General features: G+C 45.8%; 1 protein-coding gene across 2 annotated transcripts in view; it reads right to left on the reverse strand.

Annotated features, from left to right (window-relative positions):
* The window catches only part of flnba (filamin B a), a 103,770-nt gene that overhangs the window by 14,327 nt on the left and 64,578 nt on the right, over nt 1-24,865 (reverse strand). Inside the window, exons 24-38 of one of the 2 annotated variants that reach the window (XM_045705698.1) lie at nt 23,717-23,877; nt 21,835-22,002; nt 19,601-19,724; nt 18,479-18,632; nt 15,880-16,069; nt 15,160-15,407; nt 14,010-14,093; nt 12,007-12,109; nt 11,630-11,770; nt 9,669-9,797; nt 9,248-9,421; nt 6,995-7,150; nt 5,995-6,198; nt 4,208-4,360; nt 2,392-2,514 (exon numbers count right to left, since the gene is read on the reverse strand). In XM_045705698.1, coding sequence (XP_045561654.1) covers nt 2,392-2,514; nt 4,208-4,360; nt 5,995-6,198; nt 6,995-7,150; nt 9,248-9,421; nt 9,669-9,797; nt 11,630-11,770; nt 12,007-12,109; nt 14,010-14,093; nt 15,160-15,407; nt 15,880-16,069; nt 18,479-18,632; nt 19,601-19,724; nt 21,835-22,002; nt 23,717-23,877 — 2,312 coding nt within the window. The remainder of the gene's footprint in view (nt 1-2,391; nt 2,515-4,207; nt 4,361-5,994; nt 6,199-6,994; nt 7,151-9,247; nt 9,422-9,668; nt 9,798-11,629; nt 11,771-12,006; nt 12,110-14,009; nt 14,094-15,159; nt 15,408-15,879; nt 16,070-18,478; nt 18,633-19,600; nt 19,725-21,834; nt 22,003-23,716; nt 23,878-24,865) is intronic. The other variant, XM_045705699.1, reaches the window with a different exon arrangement.

Genomic DNA, 24,865 nt, shown 5'->3' on the forward strand with positions numbered 1-24,865 from the left:
ACAGGGCGGTAATCTATTCTACAGGTTATAAACACAGGGCGGTAATCTATTCTACAGGTTATAAACACAGGGCGGTAATCTATTCTACAGGTTATAAACACAGGGCGGTAATCTATTCTACAGGTTATAAACAGGGCGGTAATCTATTCTACAGGTTATAAACAGGGCGGTAATCTATTCTACAGGTTATAAACAGGGCGGTAATCTATTCTACAGGTTATAAAACAGGGCGGTAATCTATTCTACAGGTTATAAACAGGGCGGTAATCTATTCTACAGGTTATAAACAGGGCGGTAATCTATTCTACAGGTTATAAACAGGGCGGTAATCTATTCTACAGGTTATAAACAGGGCGGTAATCTATTCTACAGGTTATAAACAGGGCGGTAATCTATTCTACAGGTTATAAACAGGGCGGTAATCTATTCTACAGGTTATAAACAGGGCGGTAATCTATTCTACAGGTTATAAACAGGGCGGTAATCTATTCTACAGGTTATAAAACAGGGCGGTAATCTATTCTACAGGTTATAAAACAGGGCGGTAATCTATTCTACAGGTTATAAACAGGGCGGTAATCTATTCTACAGGTTATAAACAGGGCGGTAATCTATTCTACAGGTTATAAAACAGGGCGGTAATCTATTCTACAGGTTATAAACACAGGCGGTAATCTATTCTACAGGTTATAAACACAGGCGGTAATCTATTCTACAGGTTATAAACACAGGGCGGTAATCTATTCTACAGGTTATAAACACAGGGCGGTAATCTATTCTACAGGTTATAAACACAGGGCGGTAATCTATTCTACAGGTTATAAACACAGGGCGGTAATCTATTCTACAGGTTATAAACACAGGGCGGTAATCTATTCTACAGGTTATAAACACAGGGCGGTAATCTATTCTACAGGTTATAAACACAGGGCGGTAATCTATTCTACAGGTTATAAACACAGGCGGTAATCTATTCTACAGGTTATAAACACAGGGCGGTAATCTATTCTACAGGTTATAAACACAGGGCGGTAATCTATTCTACAGGTTATAAACACAGGCGGTAATCTATTCTACAGGTTATAAACACAGGGCGGTAATCTATTCTACAGGTTATAAACACAGGGCGGTAATCTATTCTACAGGTTATAAACACAGGGCGGTAATCTATTCTACAGGTTATAAACACAGGGCGGTAATCTATTCTACAGGTTATAAACACGGCGGTAATCTATTCTACAGGTTATAAACACGGCGGTAATCTATTCTACAGGTTATAAACAGAGGGCGGTAATCTATTCTACAGGTTATAAACACAGGCGGTAATCTATTCTACAGGTTATAAACACGGCGGTAATCTATTCTACAGGTTATAAACACAGGGCGGTAATCTATTCTACAGGTTATAAACACAGGGCGGTAATCTATTCTACAGGTTATAAACACGGCGGTAATCTATTCTACAGGTTATAAACACAGGGCGGTAATCTATTCTACAGGTTATAAACACAGGGCGGTAATCTATTCTACAGGTTATAAACACAGGGCGGTAATCTATTCTACAGGTTATAAACACAGGGCGGTAATCTATTCTACAGGTTATAAACAGGGCGGTAATCTATTCTACAGGTTATAAACAGGGCGGTAATATATTCTACAGGTTATAAACAGGGCGGTAATCTATTCTACAGGTTATAAACAGGTTTTAAACACAGGGCGGTAATATATTCTACAGGTTATAAACACAGGTTGGTAATATATTCTACAGGTTATAAACACAGGTTGTTATATATTCTACAGGTTATAAACACAGGGCGGTAATATATTCTAGAGGTTATAAACACAGGGCGGTAATATATTCTACAGGTTATAAACAGGTTATAAACAGGTTATAAACACAGGGCGGTAATATATTCTAGAGGTTATAAACACAGGTTGGTAATATATTCTACAGGTTATAAACAGGTTATAAACACAGGGCGGTAATATATTCTAGAGGTTATAAACACAGGTTGGTAATATATTCTACAGGTTATAAACACAGGTTGGTAATATATTCTAGAGGTTATAAACACAGGTTGGTAATATATTCTACAGGTTATAAACACAGGTTGGTAATATATTCTACAGGTTATAAACACAGGGTGGTAATATATTCTACAGGTTATAAACACAGGTTGGTAATATATTCTAGAGGTTATAAACACAGGGCGGTAATATATTCTAGAGGTTATAAACACAGGGCGGTAATATATTCTACAGGTTATAAACAGGTTATAAACACAGTGGTAATATATTCTAGAGGTTATAAACACAGGGCGGTAATATATTCTACAGGTTATAAACAGGTTATAAACACAGGGCGGTAATATATTCTACAGGTGTTCTTACCTGGTATCTTGAGGTTGAGGTCACAGACACTACCGACGGTGGCGATGGAAGCAGCCTTCTGTCTCCTGGTGATGCTCTCTCTGACACGGCCCTCACCTGTCACCTTCACTGTGAACGGGCTGCCTGTGGCGACGAAAACACACTTCATTTTATAAGAAAGGTCATCAAATGATTATACCATTTGCCAAAATTAGATCACTGACAATTCACAACCACAAGCTCTGCTGCAACACCAGAAGGGTATCTTAGTTACATCGACTCAGGGTTTTCTAAAGCGAACTAGCTTCAGTTCTTCACATTCCAGCTCGGGCTTCAACCGTAAAACGACGGTGGATGTTGCTCGTCCGCCATGTTGCACGTGGCTAGTCGAACGCCGAACTCGTCATTGAGAAACCGCTGAAACATCAATTCACGGGCTAGTCTGAGCCACATTTTCATTTGTGCCCAAATAAAAAAATATATATATAGGAAATTCAGAAGGCTGTGGTAGAAAACAGGCTTTTAGAAGTACCAGGATGGGGACCAGGAAGTAATCTAGTTGCGTTATATTTCACTCTAATACCACAGCATGGTTGAATACTTGGTTCTAATTGGTTCTAAGGACATTCTAGAAATACAGAGGTGCCAAGCTTGTAGCGTCATACCTAAGAAGACTCGATGCTGTATTCGCTGCCAAAGGTGCTTCAACAAAGTACCGAGTAAAGGGTCTGAATACTAATGAAAAAGTGACAGTTTTATTTATAATAAAATAGGCAAACATTTCTAAAAAAAACAACCGTTTTTGCTTTGTCATTATGGGGAATTGTGTGTAGATTGATGAGAATTGAAGGCATTTAGCTCATCTGGTAGGCTCGTGTCACTGGGCAGCTTGCGGCTGGGTTTCCCTTTGTAATTCGTGAAAGATGTGGCAGGGCCAGCGTAGTAGGATTTAATCTTAGTCCTGTATTGACGCTTTGCCCGTTTTTGATGGTTCGGACATCGTAGTGGGATTTCTTACAAGCATCCGGATTAGAGTCCCGCTCCTTGAAAGCGGCAGCTTTACCCTTTAGCTCAGTGCAAATGTTGCCTGTAATCCATGGCTTCTGGTTTGGATATGTACCTACAGTCACAGTGGGTACGATGTTTTTCGAAGTACTTATTAATGAAGCCGATGACTGATGTCGTTAACTCCTTAATTCCATCGGAATATTCCAGTCTGTGCTAGGGAAACAGTCCTGTAGCTTAGCATCCGCTTCATTGGACCACTTCTGTATTGAGCGCGTCACTGGTACTTCCTGTTTGAGTTTCTTCTTGTAAGTAGGAATCAGGAGGATAGAGTTACGGTCAGAATCGAGGGTGAGCTTTGTATGCATCTCTGTGTGTGGAGTAAAGCTGGTCTAGAGTTTGTTTTCCCTCTGGTTGCACATTTAACATGCTGGTAGAAATGAGGTAAAACGGATTTCAGTTTCCCTGCATTAAAATCACTGACCACTAGAAGCGCCACCTCTGGATGAGCATTTTCTTGTTTGTTTATGGCCTTAAACAGCTCATTGAGTGCAGTCTTAGGGCCAGTATCAGTTTGTGATGGTAAATATTATGGTCTAGCACCCATTGAGTTAACCTGCCCAGGAGAAGGATTCGTTGCCATAGAAATGGACCTGGCTAAAAAAGGTGAGCCACATTCCTATGACCAGTTATCCCGAGCTGAACTCCGAGTAGACCAAAGTTACCTCGCTAACTCCTCAAACCTGATTGGTAGGATACCCCTCATCGGACACTGATCATTTTGGTATAAAAGGAGTGTCTGGAACAATAACGTAGCTGTACGTAGACTCACCTGGCACGTGTTGGTCAGCGAAGCGTACGGAGACGATGTAGGAGCCCGGTTCTGAAGGGCAGTAGGAGACAACACACGTCCCATCGTCCATGTCCTGGGTCTGAATGTCCACCTTACTGGGCCCCTCAACAGATAGGGCCAGACCCCCGTAACCTGGGTAACAACAGAGTAGACAGTCAGACGCTGGATATACAGGACTAGACCCCTGTAGCCTAGGGGACAACAATACCAGTCAGACAATTCTGGGAGTTAGACTGAACAATGAGGTGTTTGCCAAGTGGCGTAGCAGTCTGAAGGCACTGCATCTCAGTGCTTGAGGTGTCACTACAGACCGTGGTTCGATTCCAGGCTGTATCACAACCGGCCATGATTGGGAGTCCCATAGAACGGTGCACAATTGGCCCAGCGTCGTCCTGGTTTGGCCGTCATTGTAAATAAGAATGTTCTGACTTTCCTAATTAAATAAAGGTTAAAAAAATATATATTTCTTTTTAAATGCATTCAGCAGTCATGTGAGTTTCGAAATGTTTAGGAAATTATTGGGACCATTATATGACTAAATTAAAAGATGCTTTCTAACAAACCATGATGCTGTAGATGGACTATACTTGGAAAAACAAACATGGCATGTGAAAATCCCAGACGTAAAAGCCACATATTATCTCGTTCATATTATACAGCCAATGAAAAGACTAAACTTAATAAACAGAATCACATTTCTGGTTTCCAGAAAGAATAGTTTTGGTTTCCTGTAATACAGTGTTAAAGGTGAAATAAAAAACAAACATTAAGTTCATTCTCTTACTGTATATCTGAAGCTCTGTTCTGTCCGTACCCAGTCTGATTGGAGGCCGTACTATTCTACCCAATCACAACGACTGTGTCCCAAACAGCAGGCTGTTCACTACGTCGTGCACTACTTTTAACCAGGGCCAATAGGAAATACAGCCACTGACTCCACAACATCCTAGGTCCTACCTAAAAATCACACTGCAGATGTTTTGGCAGAAACTTACGTCATCTACGTTTACCGGAAGCTGGGACCCCCAGAGACCATGTGTTAAGTGTGTGTGAAGGTGTGAGAATCAATAATGGGGAACATAAAGGCTGTGGTACGGCTCCCAAGTGAACGAGACAAGAACGAGCCGTGTTAACCGTGTGTGTGTGTGTGTGTGTGTGGCGCTAACAGCTAGCCGCCCTCGTCACGTCATCACCATGCTATTAGGTCTTATATCTGTAATGTATAGGAGTCATAGGCCAGCTATAGTATAAACATGGTATGTGCTACGTAACCATCCCTTTAAAAGCACTGCTGCAATAATCCCCTTTTAACTGTCCAGTGGTAGAGCAACCCCACAAACCAGGCCCCCGAGGGGGACCCCACAAACCAGGCCCCCCCGGGGGGGACCCCACAAACCAGGCCCCCCCGGGGGGGACCCCACAAACCAGGCCCCCCCGGGGGGACCCCACAAACCAGGCCCCCGGGGGACCCCACAAACCAGGCCCCCCCGGGGGGGACCCCACAAACCAGGCCCCCCCCGGGGGGACCCCACAAACCAGGCCCCCCCCGGGGGGACCCCACAAACCAGGCGTGTAAGAACCTGAGGTTAAGTGTGAAAGGCATGCAGTCATATATGAAGGCAGCCCCCATGGTCTCTTAAAGCAGCCATTTCAATAGGAGACTAATTATTTTAGGTGGTGGTGAGGGGGTAACAGAGTTTGGCGGGGTGACCCTGGGCCGCTGTAACACCTAGAACCAGTTATAGGGTACTATTCAAGACACTCACCCGCTTCTCGTGTGTCGACCACAAAGTCAGACATGTCGAAGGTGTGACCCTCGACCAGCCCCTGGCCGTACACCTTGACCTTGGAGGCGTCGCCGATCTCGGATTGCACAACCATGATTGTGATTGGGCTGTTGGCAACATGGCAGCCATTCTTCTTGATGCTCACCACATGCTCTCCAACCTCCCTCGGGATGAAGGAAATACCTGGGGGGGGGGAGGAAGGATAGATGGGACAGAGAGAAGGGGCAGGGAGATTGAATTAGTTTAGCAGGGCCTCTAACTATCTAGACAGATTCATTTATTATAGGTCAGAGAAATACATACAAGTAGTCAGCTGTAAGTATTCCTATTAGTACATAGCATGTCCCATTATACACATCACCTGTATCAATACTTCATTGACAAACAAATGTAATTCTTGAAGAAAGCTCCCAGCCCTTCAGTCAGTTAAATCAGTGGGTAATGGAGGGTAAACAGGTCACCCACCTTCAGCGTAAAAATGCATTGGGAGCGATACTGTCACACTGCAGTCCGGACAACAGTTATTCCTCCCATTTTTGTAACCACTACATCACTGCAGAGTAATAATCCAAACTGTACAGGTTAAAGCTCTTACCCAGGGGGGGTCACGTCTTACCGACGTGGTTACCGGTCCGGGGTCACGTCTTACCGACGTGGTTACCGGGCCGGGGTCAGGTCTTACCGACGTGGTTACCGGGCCGGGGTCAGGTCTTACCGACGTGGTTACCGGGCCGGGGTCAGGTCTTACCGACGTGGTTACCGGGCCGGGGTCAGGTCTTACCGACGTGGTTACCGGGCCGGGGTCAGGTCTTACCGACGTGGTTACCGGGCCGGGGTCAGGTCTTACCGACGTGGTTACCGGTCCGGGGTCAGGTCTTACCGACGTGGTTACCGGTCTGGGGTCAGGTCTTACCGACGTGGTTACTGGTCTGGGGTCAGGTCTTACCGACGTGGTTACCGGTCCGGGGTCAGGTCTTACCGATGTGGTTGTTGGGCTGTCTCTTGAGCAGGCAGGGTTCGTCGCGGCCAGAGGGGGCCTTGATGCTGGCAGTAAGTAGAGACAGGTCAGTCTCTTTAATGTCCAGGGAGAAGTCAGCTGCAGAACCCAACTTCAACTGAGAACAACGTTTCTCCTCTGAAGAGACAGACAGGGGTTAGTGAGTGAGTTAAAAGGCAGTCACATTGACCATTCAGGATGAGAGACGTAGAGAAATTGACTTCTCAGGTCAGGGATGGGCCTTCTCAGAGCTATAGTGTCAGCAGGGTTTTGTTCCAGCCTAGTACTAACACACCCAACTTAACCAATAGTTGTCCAGACAACAGACAAACTGATCAGGAAATAGTGTTGAACGGGACACACAAAATGTATTACAATTGAATTTCAATGAACTGAATGAGGAGGCTAAGAAGAGTGATTGAATTTAGAGCAAGTACAAGAAATACTCTTGTCCCACAGAAGAAAAAAAATGTCGCTTATTACTTAAGTTTCTTAGAATAAAATACCCCACTAAAATGGTCTGTTCAATTCCATCATATCCTTATAATATATACGTGTGTGTTGACTGAATATACAGCAGTGATGTCTGCTGAATGAACAAGTTGATGGTGAAGGCTAAGTCTTCGCTACTAAGCACAGAAAAAAATTAATATATTTTCAAGACCTGAGCTATTTAATGTAGGCGTTTCATTCATTACATTTACTGACAGAATGTTAAATAGTCACTATAAATAACGGCGCCATTGGTAGAGGGGGCGGAGCGGCCCGGGCGCCATTGGTAGAGGGGGCGGAGCGGCCCGGGCGCCATTGGTAGAGGGGGCGGAGCGGCCCGGGCGCCATTGGTAGAGGGGGAGGACACAACGCTGTGGGGCCGGTGGAAATGGTTTAGCAGCCTTTCCAATAAATTGGAATACAAAAAGCCATCCCTTCTCGACAGGCTCTTGATGAGTTTAGGGACTTTAAACCTATTAAATGGATGTTTGCCAGGCATGTCACTTCACCCATCTCTCATGCACTGTATTTCTAACCTCATCTGGATGGATCCGAAACGATTTACTACGGGAATAAAATATCCCCGAATGACAGAAATATTGGAATAACGTAGGCTAATGCAATTGAAGGCAACACATTTTTGTTTACTGAAACTCCCAAAGTTCTCCAATGTTAAAATAGGATATGGAAGCAATAGTGTGGTCAACTATTTCAGCACCATTTCACACTGCTCTGAGACAAGCATGGGGACTTGTCTTGATAAATCAATGAGATGTTATATTGTTACTGAATCTCCGTTTGGGTATCGGTTAGACTAGAATTAGGGTGTGAATTTTAGGATCATTTTGCTCTTCACTTAGTAACCTAGGCCAACTCCTGACCAGTCACTTTGTACTGCTCCATCTTTTCCTAACAGAAACCCCGAGGCCGACATAGGATACAGTAAAACGCATTTTTCATTTTTCTTGGAATACAAACACCATAATATGGAATCCATTTAATTATGATAAATAATAATTTAAACAAATTAGAATAAATCCCATTATAGTCTGTTCTAAAAAAAAGAAAAAAAGTTAAATTCTAGTACAGACAATATTAAAAACAGTCAAATGCATTTGTGAATTAAATGGCTTTATGAACCGACATGTTGCGGTTTATTCATCGTTTAATTATTTAAGGCTCCTTTTGTCATTTCCTTTTATAACTGAAATGCTTGACTGTATTTAAGAAGACATAACATACTGTATATTGAAGTAGGTCGGTGTGCCAGTAGGTTATGTTAGAAACATCTACAGTAAACAGGACTTTTACTCCTACAGGTCCATGTCATTTAAGTAACTGAGCTTCTCAACGACACCCTCTGGTGGTCAAACCAGCATTAACAATTAATTAATTAACGTGTCATACCGCAGCATACCACAAGCTGAACAACCACTGTTTGACCATGTGCTTTTCTCTGTGTGTGGTTCGTCTTTTCATTGCAGCGCACCGATATGTTGTAATAAAGTTGAGAATGTGTGTCATCTGTGATCCTAGCTGTGTGTGTGTGTGTGTGTGTGTGTGGTTAGTCTTTTCATTGCAGCACACCAGTATGTTGTAATAAAATTGAGAGCGAGAGAGAGAGAATGTGTGTTCTGTGATCCTAGCTTTGTGTGTGTGTGTGTGTGTCTGTGATCCTAGCTTTGTGTGTGTGTGTGTGTGTGTGTGTGTGTGTGTGTGTGTGTGTGTGTGTGTGTGTCTTACCTGTGATCCTAGCGTTGAAGGGGCTGCCAGCGATGTGCTTGTCATTGTACCTGACCAGTATATGGTAGTCTCCAGGTAAAACAGGCAGGTAGGTCACTGTGCAGGTACCATCTTTATTATCCAAACAGGTGATATCTGCCTTGGACGGCCCCTCGATGGCCAGGTCCAAACCTCCTGCAGACCAGTCAGAAACACAGTCAACGGGTATAAGATGGTCCCTCTACCAACACTAGACTTGTTCCAGATAACCATGGCATCCAGACTAGTCATCATTTACACTAAAACATATTTGTCTCTGCTCGGTGGTGAGAAACATAACAATACTCCCTCAGAGAAAACCACGTCTCCTCTGTACGTACCCTCGGCAGTGTCGTGGTGTGTGTGTGTGTGAGAGAGAGACGGTAATCTCCAGGTTAAGTACCGTCGGTAGCATCCTCTGTGTAGATGGTGAACATGGCGGTCTTGTTGGCGATGCCGTAGACCAGACCGGGACCGGATGCAGTCACATTGGCACTGTTGGCGTTGTTCACATAGAACTGCAGAGGAGACTCTGAAGAGACAACAATGACGTCATCAACCGGAGACGATAATCAGCATGTCTCCCCCCCAAGGCGACAAATATCCATCCAGGTAGGACGTGACAGCATGGGGGGGTAGAGACCGTCAGGACGTCTAAATGGGGGGGGTAGAGACCGTCAGGACGTCTAAATGGGGGGGTTAGAGACCGTCAGGACGTCTAAATGGGGGGGGTTAGAGACCGTCAGGACGTCTAAATGGGGGGGGGTAGAGACCGTCAGGACGTCTAAATGGGGGGGTAGAGACCGTCAGGACGTCTAAACGGGGGGGGTAGAGACCGTCAGGATGTCTAAACGGGGGGGGTAGAGACCGTCAGGATGTCTAAACGGGGGGGGTAGAGACCGTCAGGATGTCTAAACGGGGGGGGTAGAGACCGTCAGGATGTCTAAACGGGGGGGTAGAGACCGTCAGGACGTCTAAACGGGGGGGGGTAGAGACCGTCAGGACGTCTAAACGGGGGGGGGGGTAGAGACCGTCAGGACGTCTAAACGGGGGGGGGGGTAGCGACCGTCAGGACGTCTAAATGGGGGGTAGAGACCGTCAGGACGTCTAAATGGGGGGTAGAGACCGTCAGGACGTCTAAATGGGGGGGGTAGAGACCGTCAGGACGTCTAAATGGGGGGTAGCGGGCCAGAACAGTATTCCAACCCCTTCCTTTAACTGTTATTTCACTGAGCTAATACACGACTAACCACACAGAAGCATATTGGATTCTCTTTGGCTTGGCTGTAGATAAAAGCTGATCAAATTAAAATAACACCTCAATAAACTGATTGGTAGAAACTACAGGGAGTGTTTCCATGGTAACGTCAGTCCCTGTATAAAAACACTGAGATCGATGTCGTGAGAGAGAATCATGGCAGCCCGTCGGCCCCTTCTCCCCAGTCTGCATAACAAACGGCACCCTATTCCCTACGTAGTGCACTACTTTTCAATAGGCAAAACTGAGCCTAGATCAGCGCTCCTACTTTTAGACACTTGATAAATACGGGCCCAGGGGCCATAGGCCTCAGGTCAACGGTAATGTACTACATAGGGAATAGGGTGCCATTTGGGATGCATGCAGTCATGGAAACTGTAGGGTCAAAGGCAGAGCTTTCTGTCCCTATATAGACTGATGACGATGTAGGAGATAATGTTGAACCCCTACAGACCGCACCCCCCTCCTCCTAACCCCTCACCGTACCCCCCCTAACCTCTCACCGTACCCCCCTAACCTCTCACCGTACCCCCCCCTAACCTCTCACCGTACCCCCCTAACCCCTCACCGTACCCCCCCTAACCCCTCACCGTACCCCCCTAACCTCTCACCGTACCCCCCTAACCTCTCACCGTACCCCCCCTAACCCCTCACCGTACCCCCCCTAACCCCTCACCGCACTCCCCCTAACCCCTCACCGTACCCCCCCTAACCTCTCACCGTACCCCCCCTAACCTCTCACCGTACCCCCCCTAACCTCTCACCGTACCCCTCCTAACCCCTCACCGTACCCCTCCTAACCCCTCACCGTACCCCTCACCGTACCCCCCCTAACCCCTCACCGTACCCCTCCTAGGGTCCCAGGGAGGGATCCACACATTCTCCTGATGTCACCAGGTCTTTCACCACCAACTACCAAGAATCTCAAACAGGTCTCTGAGCTTAAAACTAAATCTCCTCCAGAAAGGAAAGCAGAGGGATTCTCTTCTTCCTCTCCCCCCTCGCTGGTATGTCCTGTTCATGACTTCAATACACAGGAATCCTGACAGGACATTCATCACTGCTCTGTGCAGTGTGTGTGTGTGTGTGTGTGTGCGCGCGCTGACCTGGAATGTGCGTTCCGTTGTACTTGATGTGCATCTCATGTAGGCCGGCCTCAGTGGGGGCGAACTTCACTGTGACTGTCCCGTCCTTGTTGTCCATTATCTCAGGCTGAGCAGTCTTCCCTGAAGGCATGTGGACCTCACCTAGAGAGAGAGAACGTAGGCATTTAGGAGAAGAGTTACTGCCCTACAATACGTCACTCTGTACCAAGAAACGTCATTCCAATGTGTTGAGCTAATGACGAAGAAGACAGACCTTCCTCTCCATCCTATCAACCAGGAAAGACATGGCCCTTGATCTGTTGGTTACTGCAGTGGTCAGTATCTCACCTCTTAACCCTGACCCTCAACAGGAAGTTACTTCCTGTTCACCATCTCACCTGTGATCTCTCCCTTGCGGAAGGCGAAAGGAATGACCATGTCGAAGGGCCTGAAACCCGTTCCGTTCATACGGTTGCCTGGGTGATATGACCCGTCTGTCACCTGGAGGGGAGAAGAAAAAGGGGGGGTGATGATCGTTAAAAATGTGACCGATATGTCTTTGGTAGGAGATCTGTCAAAACAGGAGAGTGACTAAGTCTGTACGTCTTCACCGCATTTCTACCATTTTTACAGTCTCATTCTGCCTGAGTTGTCCTGTAGTAAAAAGCTGAGGTACGAGAGAATCAGGTAGGCAGGGCAAACAGGCAGGAAGTGATTCAGATACAGCAGTCAGGTTCCGTTGGTTCCCTCTTGCAGGAGTAAGGGGTGAATGGAGTAAAGGATGGAGGGATGGGTAGAGAGAGAGATGGCAGATACCCCACAGCATACCTGGAAAAGCAAAAGCTCTCAGAACTCCTGGGAAGAACAAGGAAGACACACCCAAATACCTGTAACCGTGGTAATATATAGTAGATGAGCTGGAAAGAGAGAAGAGAAAGAGAGAAGAGAAAGAGAAAGAGAGAAAGAGAGAAGAGAAAGAGAGAAAGAGAGAAGAGAAAGAGAAGAGAGAAAGAGAAGAGAGGAAGAGAGAAAGAGAGAAAGAGAAGAGAGAAAGAGAAGAGAGAGAAGAGAAAGAGAGAAGAGAAAGAGAGAAGAGAAAGAGAGAAGAGAAAGAGAGAAGAGAAAGAGAGAAGAGAAAGAGAGGAGAAAGAGAGAAGAGAGAAGAGAGAAGAGAGAGGAGAAAGAGAGGAGAAAGAGAGGAGAAAGAGAGGAGAAAGAGAGGAGAAAGAGAGGAGAAAGAGAGGAGAGAGAGAGAGAGAGAGAGAGAGAGAGAGAGAGAGAAAGAGAGGAGAGAGAAAGAGAGGAGAGAGAGAGAGAGAGAGAGAAAGAGAGGAGAGAGAGAAAGAGAGGAGAGAGAGAAAGAGAGGAGAGAGAGAAAGAGAGGAGAGAGAAAGAGGCAGGACAGTGGTTCCACTGTTTATTGTACTGTAATGGTCTGGCATGGTGCCACGGTGGTGAGCTGACAGACAACGAGGGCAGGATGGAGGACAAGATAACTCAATGGAACTAACATGGGCATGGGACACCTGTTTTTCCAGTGTACGATCAGAGAGCGGTAGAATATTAGGCCAAAGAAACAGTGATCAGCCAGTAGACATAAACAGCCATTTCCTACAAATACGAGGGAGGCATGGAGGGGGAGAGAGGGAGGCATGGAGGGGGAGAGAGGGAGAGAGGGAGGCATGGAGGGGGAGAGAGGGAGAGAGGGAGGCATGGAGGGGGAGAGAGGGAGAGAGGGAGGCATGGAGGGGGAGAGAGGGAGAGAGGGAGGGGGAGAGAGGGAGGGGGGAGAGAGGGAGGGGGAGAGAGGCATGGAGGGATCTCCTTGAGATGCAGTTCAGGTTGGGTGTGACAGAGGGGGATGATGAGAAAGGTGTTTCTCTACTCTGTTCCCAAGGCTGTAAGGAAGGAAGGAAGGAAGGAAGGAAGGAAGGAAAGAAGGAAAGAGGCGTTTCTCTACTCTGTACCCAGGGCTGGAAGGAAGGAAGGAAGGAAGGAAGGAAGGAAAGAGGCGTTTCTCTACTCTGTACCCAGGGCTGAAGGAAGGAAGGAAGGAAGGAAGGAAAGAGGCCTTTCTCTACTCTGTACCCAGGGCTAAGGAAGGAAGGAAGGAAGGAAGGAAGGAAAGAGGCGTTTCTCTACTCTGTACCCAGGGCTGGAAGGAAGGAAGGAAGGAAGGAAGGAAGGAAGGAAGGAAGGGTTTTAGCGACCAGGGAAGGAAGGAAGGAAGGAAGAAGGAAGGAAGGAAGGAAGGAAAGAGGCGTTTCTCTACTCTGTACCCAGGGCTGGAAGGAAGGAAGGAAGGAAGGAAGGAAAGAAAGAGGCGTTTCTCTACTCTGTACCCAGGGCTGGAAGGAAGGAAGGAAGGAAGGAAGGAAGGAGGCGTTTCTCTACTCTGTACCCAGGGCTGGAATCCGGCGGCTCCAGGAGCAGCCGACTGCTGATTGGCTGACTGTTGCTGCATCATCGGAGCCTCATCAGTCGCCTGGGGAATCACAACCATGTCACACACCGGGACAGACATTTAATCCAATAACACATGACCTAAAGATGACAAACATGTCACACACCGGGACAGAGACATTTAATCCAATAACACATGACCTAAAGATGACAACCATGTCACACACCGGGACAGAGACATTTAATCCAATAACACATGACCTAAAGATCACAACCATGTCACACACCGGGACAGAGACATTTAATCCAATAACACATGACCTAAAGATCACAACCATGTCACACACGGGGAGAGACACTTACCGTAATTTCCGGACTATTGAGCGCACCTGAATATAAGCCGCACCCACTGAATTTTTTGTATTTTTATTTTGAACATTAATAAGCAGCACATGTCTATAAGCCGCAGGTGCCTATTGGTACATTGAAACAAATTAACTTTACACAGGCTTTAACGAAACACGGCTTGTAACAAAAAATAAAAATTAGCAGTAAACAGTAGCCTACCAAGAAAGTCATTGCTCCAGACCAAGCTCCCGTGCAGCAGCTCTATTTCCTTTTCCAACAGCCAGATCAATCACTTTCAACTTGAAAGCTGCATCATATGCATTTCTCCATGTCTTTGCCATGATGATGGTGACAAAATGACTACCGTAATCAGAATGATGGGAAGTTTGAGAGCGCTCGATTTAATCTAAACAGTAAACAAAAAAGTTGTTTGACCTTAACCCGTTCGGCAATTTCATTGGTCTAATGAAAGCTTCATGCCGCCAAAAAACAGAGCACGTCACAGAATGTGTTTAATATATATATTTTTTTAAATTTGAAAGCAGGAAAAATCCATATATTAGCCGCGTCATTGTTTAAGCCGCGAGGTTCAAAGCGTGTGGGGAAAAAAAAGTAGCACCTTATAGTCTGGAAATTACGGTAATCCAATAACACATGACCTGAAGACTACAACCCAAAACGTCTGCACAGGATCAGACAAATATACAGGGCTGCATTTTCATAACATATATTAGTGCCTTCCTCTCCCTGACAGAGCCAGGATGTGTGGAGAATATCCGCTCCACTACGCTGTATCTCACCATGACTCTGAAGGGGCTCTTGGGGATATTCTCCCCGCCGAAGCGAACATATATGACATAGCTCCCGGGGGCCGGGGCGGTGTAGAAGATATCGAATGTTCCGTCCTCGTTCTGGATGACATCAGCCTCCACCTCGGTCCCATCCGGCGTCACCACGATACACGTCACCTTCCCCTTCCCAGCTGCCTTAGCGTTCACCACAAAGCCCACCTCCTCCCCGACCGCGATGATGGGGGCGACACCGGGACCTGGTAAGACAGATAAAAAGATAAGTCTGGAGAAGAAAGCGTAACTGAAAAGCCCTGATGAACATCAGGCTGTTCCAATTGTGGAGAGAGAGAAGCGTGTATGATTTGATTCTGTGTATTTATGTGGCGGAAACAACACCCTTTAAAAATGTCCACCATACATTTCCCACCGGGAGAATAAAGTTTATCCCATCAGTCTAGAAGGACCAGTGTGAATCGCCACGTGACCACAACAGGGTTCAACACTGATGCTTGGACTAGACAAACAGACCAGTGGGTTTCCACCTTTGAACCCAAAGAGGGTTAGTTAATGTAGTTAACGTCGATTCATTCAAAACAAATTCATTAAAAAAAAAGTCCCTTTGGAATTTGCGATGGTCCGTGATTGGATGAGCTTGAGGTCCAGAATGCAGTTGGTATGTTGGACACCCATGACATTGTATGTTCCTGAAGCACATCGCCACTCACTCACCGGTGACTGTGCACTTGCTGGCGTCTCCTGAGGATGTGGCTCTGACCCGGTAGGGCGAGGCAGGGATCTCATCTCCTCCGTACTTTATCACGATGGTGTAACGCCCCACCTTGTCAGGTACGTACGACACCAGGTATGTCCCGTCACCGTTGTCCTGGATACCAACCCTCTTCGGCTTCCCATCTTGGTCCTGAGAAAAACAACGTTTCAGACGTATTACCCTCCTACACGTGACCCTCCTACACGTGACCCTGCCTATATAAAGATACGAACACTACTAGCAGTGAGTACTATACTTCCGGTTACTGCTAGTAGTCATGTAGTAAACTAACAGGAAGTATAGTACTCACTGCTAGTAGTCATGTAGTAAACTGAGTACTATACTTCCTGTTAGTTTACTACTAGCAGTGAGTACTATACTTCCTGTTAGTTTACTACTAGCAGTGAGTACTATACTTCCTGTTAGCGATCTAGCTAATGTGTTTTGAGTTCACTTCCTCATGTGGGCAATTAAGCCACCAAAATAAATGACCCTGTGATATTAGTGCACATCAAGAAGTAAACAAATTGATCTCTATTGAAAAACTAAATAAAAACAGGGCTCCAGATGTTCCTTTAACAGTTTTATAACAATACTGTGTTGTCAAGCCACACTTCATTAGGTTGCACATCGATATCTTTAATCATTCTTGGACTGATGTCTAAAAAAAAGAGCCTTAGTCGTGTATTAGTCTAAAAGCAAATGACTAATTTTGTTTTGCGTGACACCGCAGAAAGAAACTGGTGCAACCAAATCATAGGCTGGTGGCACCAGAAGAAAAATGTTAGTTGAACCAATGGCAAGGAATGTGATGTTTAATCTGCTGTTGAGTAAATGTATTCTTCTGCCAATTGGCTGTGGGGGAAAATAATCACATGATAGGATTTTATGCAGAACAATCTGTTGGTAGGACATGGACATGTAGGTTTGAGAATGTGGAAGTCAGTCATTTATACACATTATTAGGTTAAATGAGGCAATACTGATGTGATGTGACTAAAATGAAAATTAATTAAAAACATTTTTTTTTAAAAGACCCACTTATTATTCAAATAACAAAAATATTTTAGTAAAATTGACTAAGACTAAATCTAATTATATAGTAACACATTTTAGTCCCAAAAGTACAAGTAGCAGCTGATTACTACGTGAATAGGGTGTCACACCAGGCTCTTCCAAAAGTACTACCGAAGAAACGTAATTACCTAAATAATCCTCGAGCTGATATTCTCCTCACGTTATCTTTATATCACACACACACACACACTTTACCCATCATGCTAGTTGGTAGTAACAGGGCTGTAGGATGAAGTTATGCGGTTCCACAGATACAATATATACCTGTGGAGGTAACCGCTGCATTAGACTCCATTCCATGAACAAGAAATGCCTTAATTTCACAGCTTTCTTACCTCCTACCTACCCTGGAAGTGTGAACGTGGTAAAAAAACATTTAACTGAATAAGCTCAAGGACAGATGGGCCGTTGTCTCCGTGGGATGGAGTCATCCAATGCAGTGGTCCCTCACAGGTAACTATAACAACATTCCATCCCTCACAGGTAACTATAACATTCCATCCCTCACAGGTAACTATAACATTCCATCCCTCACAGGTAACTATAACATTCCATCCCTCACAGGTAACTATAACATTCCATCCCTCACAGGTAACTATAACATTCCATCCCTCACAGGTAACTATAACATTCCATCCCTCACAGGTAACTATAACAACATTCCATCCCTCACAGGTAACTATAACAACATTCCATCCCTCACAGGTAACTAACATTCCATCTATGTGAAAACGAACCACGTCATCCTACAGCCCTGTTAGTACGAGCATACAGGAAACTAAAAGTCAAGTAAAACGAGACAGAATAACCAAGAGGATGACGGTGGTTCTTTGGAATTACTCTTTAAGAGACTGACGTGACTACATATTCACAGTAATAAGCCACATGTATTTACATATGTTATTACTAAGTATGTAGTACTTCCTTCCCCGGTTCCCACTTCCTTCCCCGGTTCCCACTTCCTTCCCCGGTTCCCACTTCCTTCCCCGGTTCCCACTTCCTTCCCCGGTTCCCACTTCCTTCCCCGGTTCCCGGTTCCCATGTTTAAGACTAAATTGTTACTACATAGTTAGTGTTTATTTACTATGTATTTACATAGCAAATACAAAAGTATTTAAAAGGCTGTAAAATGAAGGGTTACCGGGACCATCCATAGAGACAGAGCAGTGCTGCTGACTGTCTACAGTTACCTGGCAACAGAAAGTCCCACCTCAAACCTCTCAGTGGACCCTTCGGGGAGGGTTGGTAGACAGATTTTTTTTTTGTTTGGCTGGTGATCCATTCAATGGAGCACAACACCAAGAGAGAGATGTTTCTCTCTACTGTCAACGGGAGAATCAATGTAACCGCTGTCTGGCTGATGGCCACCCCGATCACCCGCTGCCTGGCTGATGGCTGTTCGCCACAGACACTAGCCGTTACAGGTTTCTCCGAAGTCCAGCCTGAGTCTCGAACCACAACACAACCCTCAGGACAACTTACTGTGATCTGGACTGATAGTTGTCCCTCTCCTGCGTCCTTGGCATCGATGGTGAACTCCACTGGAAAGCTGGCTGGCACTCCAGTGGTTAGACCAGGTCCACTAGCCACCACCTTACTGGCATCATGGGTAGGCAGCACTCGCAGCTTGAACGGACTGAACGAGGAAGTACACAATAATATCAACAACTGGGAGGAAACTAGAATAATGGGTGTCACAGGTAGGGCCTAGAATTGAGGTGTGAACCTTTAAAAACGGGGGATCGTTAACTTTCATAAAAAAATCCTAAATTATAAACAAAGTATTTTTTGTCACAATTTATCACAAAATATATTTGCCGTGTTCTAGCCTAACTAATTAAAAGAACTTAAAATCAGAGGAACAAATTTTAGGCTTCTTGGCGAAGACATTGAGTACCATATGCGTAACCGCCAAAATAAAGGACCCCCCCCCCAACATAGTGTTTTAAATACGAGCAAGAACAGCTTCGTTTACTCAAGTGTTTCCTTTATTCTGGTAGTTACCCATATGCACACAGTTCTTTCTACCCGTCACATCCTCTCTCCCTCTTTGCTAATGACGCCAGTGTGTGTTCAGTCTGTTACCTGTAGAAAGTCCTCGTCTTTTCATTGATAGGCCCTGCTTAACTGAAGTTGAGACATTGCAAGCCAAGAAATTGGCACATACAGGTTGATTGATTGATTGATGCTAGATAGTCAGGCCTAGTGCACGGTTCTGTCCGGGGGTCGACCTGCCTACACACGACGAAAGAGTTTGTGTTCTCGGAAGTACGGCAACTAAAAATCGGTCTCCTCTGTTCCAACACACTGAACCTTAGAAGTCAAGGAATATTAAGTGTAGTTTCATGAGTATTTTCATGAAGAAAAAAAAAAGTCTGTTTAAATTGTTAACTGCCCATTTGATTTTCCTAGTCAGATCACAGGGAAAACTCTGGGATCACAGGGAAAACTCTTGGATCTAAGGAGCCATGTTATCACAATATACAGTAAAAGAGGTTAATGTGCTGTAATACAAAGCAGTACCTATGGCTAAAGAATAACAGACAACCATCTCAAAAAACACCACAGTACCTGTATGTAACCGAGTCAAGACTAGCGAGTTACCTGCGTGTGATCTCCTCATCAGCGTACTTGACCACTACAGAGTAGGGTCCCTCCACTGAAGGGGTGTAGGCGACAGTGTGTGTTCCATCGCCGTTGTTTGTCACCTCCACCGGCTCAGCCACACCTGAGGACACACACACACACACTGAAATCAGGACAGGAGCGACCTTAGTCCTACCGAAAATGGAGAATAGTTGTATTGAACACAATTAGACAGACACAATAACCAAGTTGTATTGAATTGAACATGCACTATAAATACAAAAGTATGTGGACACCAGTTGAAATTAGTTCATTCGGCTATTTCAGCCACACCCGTTGCCGACAGGCGTATAAAAAAAACGGAGAACGTTGGGAATAGAAGGGCCTAAACGTGGCACCGTCATAGGATGCCACCTTTCCGACGAGTCAGTTCATAACGGAATTGAGCCACGAAGTAGTAGGCCACACAAGCTCACAGAATGGGACCGGCGAGCGCTCAAGAACGTAGTGGGTATAAATCGTCTGTCATCGGTGGCAACACTCACTACCGAGTTCCAAACTGCCTCTGGAAGCAACGTCAGCACAAGAACTGTTCGTCGGGAGCTTCATGAAATGGGTTTCCATGGCCGAGCAGCCGCACACAAGCCTAAGATCACCATGAGCAATGCCAAGCGTCGGCTGGAGTGGTGCAACGCTCGTGGCTATTGGACTCTGGAGCAGAGGTAACACATTCTCTGGAGTGATGAATCACGCTTCACCATTTGGCAGTTCGACGGACGAATCTGGGTTTGGCGGATGCCAGGAGAACGCTACCTGCCCCAACGAGTGCCAACTGTAAAGTTTGGTGGAGGAAGAATAATGGTCTAGGAAATCTTAAATGCGACATCACACAATGACATTCTAGATGATTCTGTGCTTCCAACTTTGTGGCAACAGTTTGGGGAAGGCCCTTTCCTGTTTCAGCATGACAATATGGTTTGTCGAGATCTGCATCGGTGTGGAAGAACCAAACCTCAATTCCATTGAACACCTTTGTGATGAATTGGAACTCCGACTGCGAGCCAGGACTAATTGCACAACATCAGGGCCCGACCTCACTAATGCTCTTGTGGCTAATTGGAAGCAAGTCCCTGCAGCAATGTTCCAACATCTAGTGGAAAGTCTTCCCAGAAGAGTGGAGGCTGTTATAGCAGCAATGTTCCAACATCTAGTGGAAAGTCTTCCCAGAAGAGTGGAGGCTGTTATAGCAGCAATGTTCCAACATCTAGTGGAAAGCCTTCCCAGAAGAGTGGAGGGCTGTTATAGCATCAAAGGGGGACCGACTCCATATTAATGTCCATGATTTTGCAATGAGTCGTTCGACGAGCAGGTGTCCACATACTTTTCACAGTTGTAGATGAGAACTTGTTCTCAACTGTCCTACCTGGTTAAATAAAAGGTGAAATACAAATTAAATAAAAGTAAAAATGTACTCTAAGTATTCACAGCCTTGAGTCAGCGCTTTATAAGACAGAAGAGCGGTGTAGAATTGCAGCAAATTAGTTTTAAAAACAGCAGAACAATTCTCTGGCTGCATGCAAAATGTGTTGCTGTAACAAGTCGTCGTCTTCTGGCATCTCTTCAACCTAACAGAAACAAAACTAGTCCAGTCTCACCTTTGGGTGAAGGCCACAGAGAGAGGGGCCACACACTGAATCAAACCTCACCTTTGGGTGACGGCCACAGAGAGAGGGGCCACACACTGAATCAAACCTCACCTTTGGGTGCGGTGACGGCCACAGAGAGAGGGGCCACACACTGAATCAAACCTCACCTTTGGGTGCGGTGACGGCCACAGAGAGAGGGGCCACACACTGAATCAAACCTCACCTTTGGGTGACGGCCACAGAGAGAGGGGCCACACACTGAATCAAACCTCACCTTTGGGTGACGGCCACAGAGAGAGGGGCCACACACTGAATCAAACCTCACCTTTGGGGGCCGGTGACGGCCACAGAGAGAGGGGCCACACACTGAATCAAACCTCACCTTTGGGTGCGGTGACGGCCACAGAGAGAGGGGCCACACACTGAATCAAACCTCACCTTTGGGTGCGGTGACGGCCACAGAGAGAGGGGCCACACACTGAATCAAACCTCACCTTTGGGTGCGGTGACAGCCACAGAGAGAGGGGCCACACACTGAATCAAACCTCACCTTTGGGTGCGGTGACTGCCACAGAGAGAGGGGCCACACACTGAATCAAACCTCACCTTTGGGTGCGGTGACAGCCACAGAGAGGGGAGCCACCCCAGCCTTGCTGCAGTCCACAGTAAAGGATTGTGGGATATTGGCACGGACCCCTGAGCTCACGCCGGGTCCTGAGATCTTCACCTTGCTGGGGTCAACCATGTCCTTCACTGGTACCTTGAATGGACTGCCTGATGGACACAGAGACAGAGACAGACAGAGACTCTTAGATGCAGTTTCAGACAGCTGGGCTTGGAGTTTCTCTTTTCCTAAACCAGGTTATCAGAAAAAAAAACTCAGATCAATGTTAAGGTGAAACTCTGGGCACCAGATAGAACACAGCCAACATCAGTGTGTCCGTCACTGGTCTCCTGAACCAACTGGCTGGTGGATCCATGGTTCCACAGGACAGACAAACCCCATTACAATTTTGTAAAAATAATGTTCAAATCGTGTCTTATCAGGTGAATGGCAAGCCAGCGGTAAATCGCTTTTTTTCAAAGCCTGAGATCACGTTGTAGGCATGTTATTACATTTTCGGTTTCTTCTGTTAGCAATATTTATAAAAACATTGAACAAAAAGGTGATGTAATTTCGTGTCCCTCCTGCATGAACCTCAGCTGCTGAGCCCTGGTTCAACGCCCCTGCTGTAGACAGTCTCCTGAAATATGAGTCTGCCCTATACAGATTCACTGACACTAGTTAGTGGAGGAACCAACATGGTCCTGCATAATCAAAACCATGCTGTCTGTGTGGGCCTGGAATCTACAGAACCAGTCAAAAGTTGACACCTACCCACCCATTCAAGGGTTATTCCCCCTTTATCATTTTCTTACAATCGTAAAAACAGCGAAGACATCAAAACTATGAAATAACACAACATGGAATCACGTAGTAACCCAAAGAGTGTTAAATTAAAGTATATTTCAGATTCTTCAAAGTAGCCACCCTTTGCCTTGACAGCTTTGCACACTCTTGGCGTTCTCTCAACCAGCTTCATGAGGTATGCTCTCTCCCTCCCTGGAGTACCAGATGCAGATACCATCAGTAGAGTAAAATAAAAAAGCAAATTTTAATTTATGCTCAGCAAGTGACAATTGATCCATTTGGTTATTAAAGCTAGAATTTAAATATATGGTCTGATAAGAACAATACTGACAGGCATATAGCCAGTATGCTGGTGATACTCTATTAGACCTACTGCAGCAAAAACTTACATTTTCAAAAAAATATTAATCTGATCAGTAAATCCAGCGCTTTGCCTGACACACGGCTGCACCAATCCAGTGCTTTCAATTTATGGCTGGGGGGGAGGGGGTAGTGAACGAATGCCCACTTGAGGGAGATATTATTGGGACACCCCCCTCTTATTTGATTGGCAGGTCAGTCCAATGAACCAGATCGTTAACAGCACCATTTCTGGAAAAGATAACGGGTTTAAGAAAAACTCTGGTTTGGCGATTCCCTCCCAGCTTCCTCCCTTCTGATGGTGGGAATCATCCAACCAGGGGGAAAACCTCCAGTCGACCCCCAGTTGTTAACTGGGGATGCGTTTTTCCTCTAAGTAATGTTGACGTCATCGTCCTGCCTGCCCCCCCCCTCTCCTCCCTCCCTAGGGTTTTTCCCCCTAGCATTACACAGCTGATTACATTTTTGGGTAATTATTATTTATTATTTTTCAAAACACAAAACATACGCATACAAACACACAATGACATCACCCTGCCAAAACCCCATCTGCTCACACCCCCGGTCACTCTCCGCCACATGGCTTCAAACACAAACCCATTCAAATAATCAAAAGCGTGATGAGTCGGTTATTTGATTCAGCTGTGCAGTGCTAGGACGGCGGCCATGACAGTCAGGGAAACCCTGCAGTAGATTATTATATTACAGTCTAGTTACCTGGGATGTGTTTTCCTCCGTAGGTGATGTTAACGTCGTACAGGCCTGGGACGAACGGGATGTACTCGACGTTACAGCTGCCATCCTTATTGTCTTTACACGACATCTTCGACTCCGATGGGCCCTCTACTGTGATGCCCAGGCCTCCGATACCGGCCCCTCTGGGAAAAACAAACACGTCAGACAGGATTAGAGCAGACTGCACCGTATTAATGGTACACGTCAGACAGGATTAGAGCAGACTGCACCGTATTAACGGTACACGCCAGACAGGATTAGAGCAGACTGCACCGTATTAATGGTACACGCCAGACAGGATTAGAGCAGACTGCACCGTATTAATGGTACACGCCAGCCAGGATTAGAGCAGACTGCACCGTATTAATGGTACACGCCAGCCAGGATTAGAGCAGACTGCTGCATTAATGGTACACGCCAGACAGGATTAGAGCAGACTGCACCGTATTAATGGTACACGCCAGACAGGATTAGAGCAGACCGCACCGTATTAATGGTACACAGACTGGATTAAATGACGTAAATGTAATTAAAAAAATTTTTTTTAAACAGCTTCTACCCCCAAGCTATAGGACTACTACAATAGTTAACCAATACCTAACTGGACTATCGGCATTAACCCTTTATGTACCAACTATTGACTTACCACATACGTTGCTGTTTATCTATGCTGTTGCCTAGTAACATGTACATATTTACATCAATTACCTCATAACCCTGCAGATCGACTAAGCACCGCTCCCCCTGTGTATATTAGCCATGTTGTCATGGACACAGTCCTGGTACCCTGTGTATATTAGCCATGTTGTCACGGACCCAGTCCTGGTACCCTGTGTATATTAGCCATGTTATCATGGACCCAGTCCTGGTACCCTGTGTATATTAGCCATGTTATCATGGACCCAGTCCTGGTACCCTGTGTATATTAGCCATGTTGCCATGGACACAGTACTGGTACCCCCTGTGTATATTAGCCATGTTGTCACGGACCCAGTCCTGGTACCCTGTGTATATTAGCCATGTTGTCACGGACCCAGTCCTGGTACCCTGTGTATATTAGCCATGTTGTCACGGACCCAGTCCTGGTACCCTGTGTATATTAGCCATGTTGTCACGGACCCAGTACTGGTA

Source organism: Salmo salar, chromosome ssa22 (genome assembly GCF_905237065.1).
Source record: "Salmo salar chromosome ssa22, Ssal_v3.1, whole genome shotgun sequence".
Taxonomy (NCBI): Eukaryota; Metazoa; Chordata; class Actinopteri; order Salmoniformes; family Salmonidae; genus Salmo; species Salmo salar.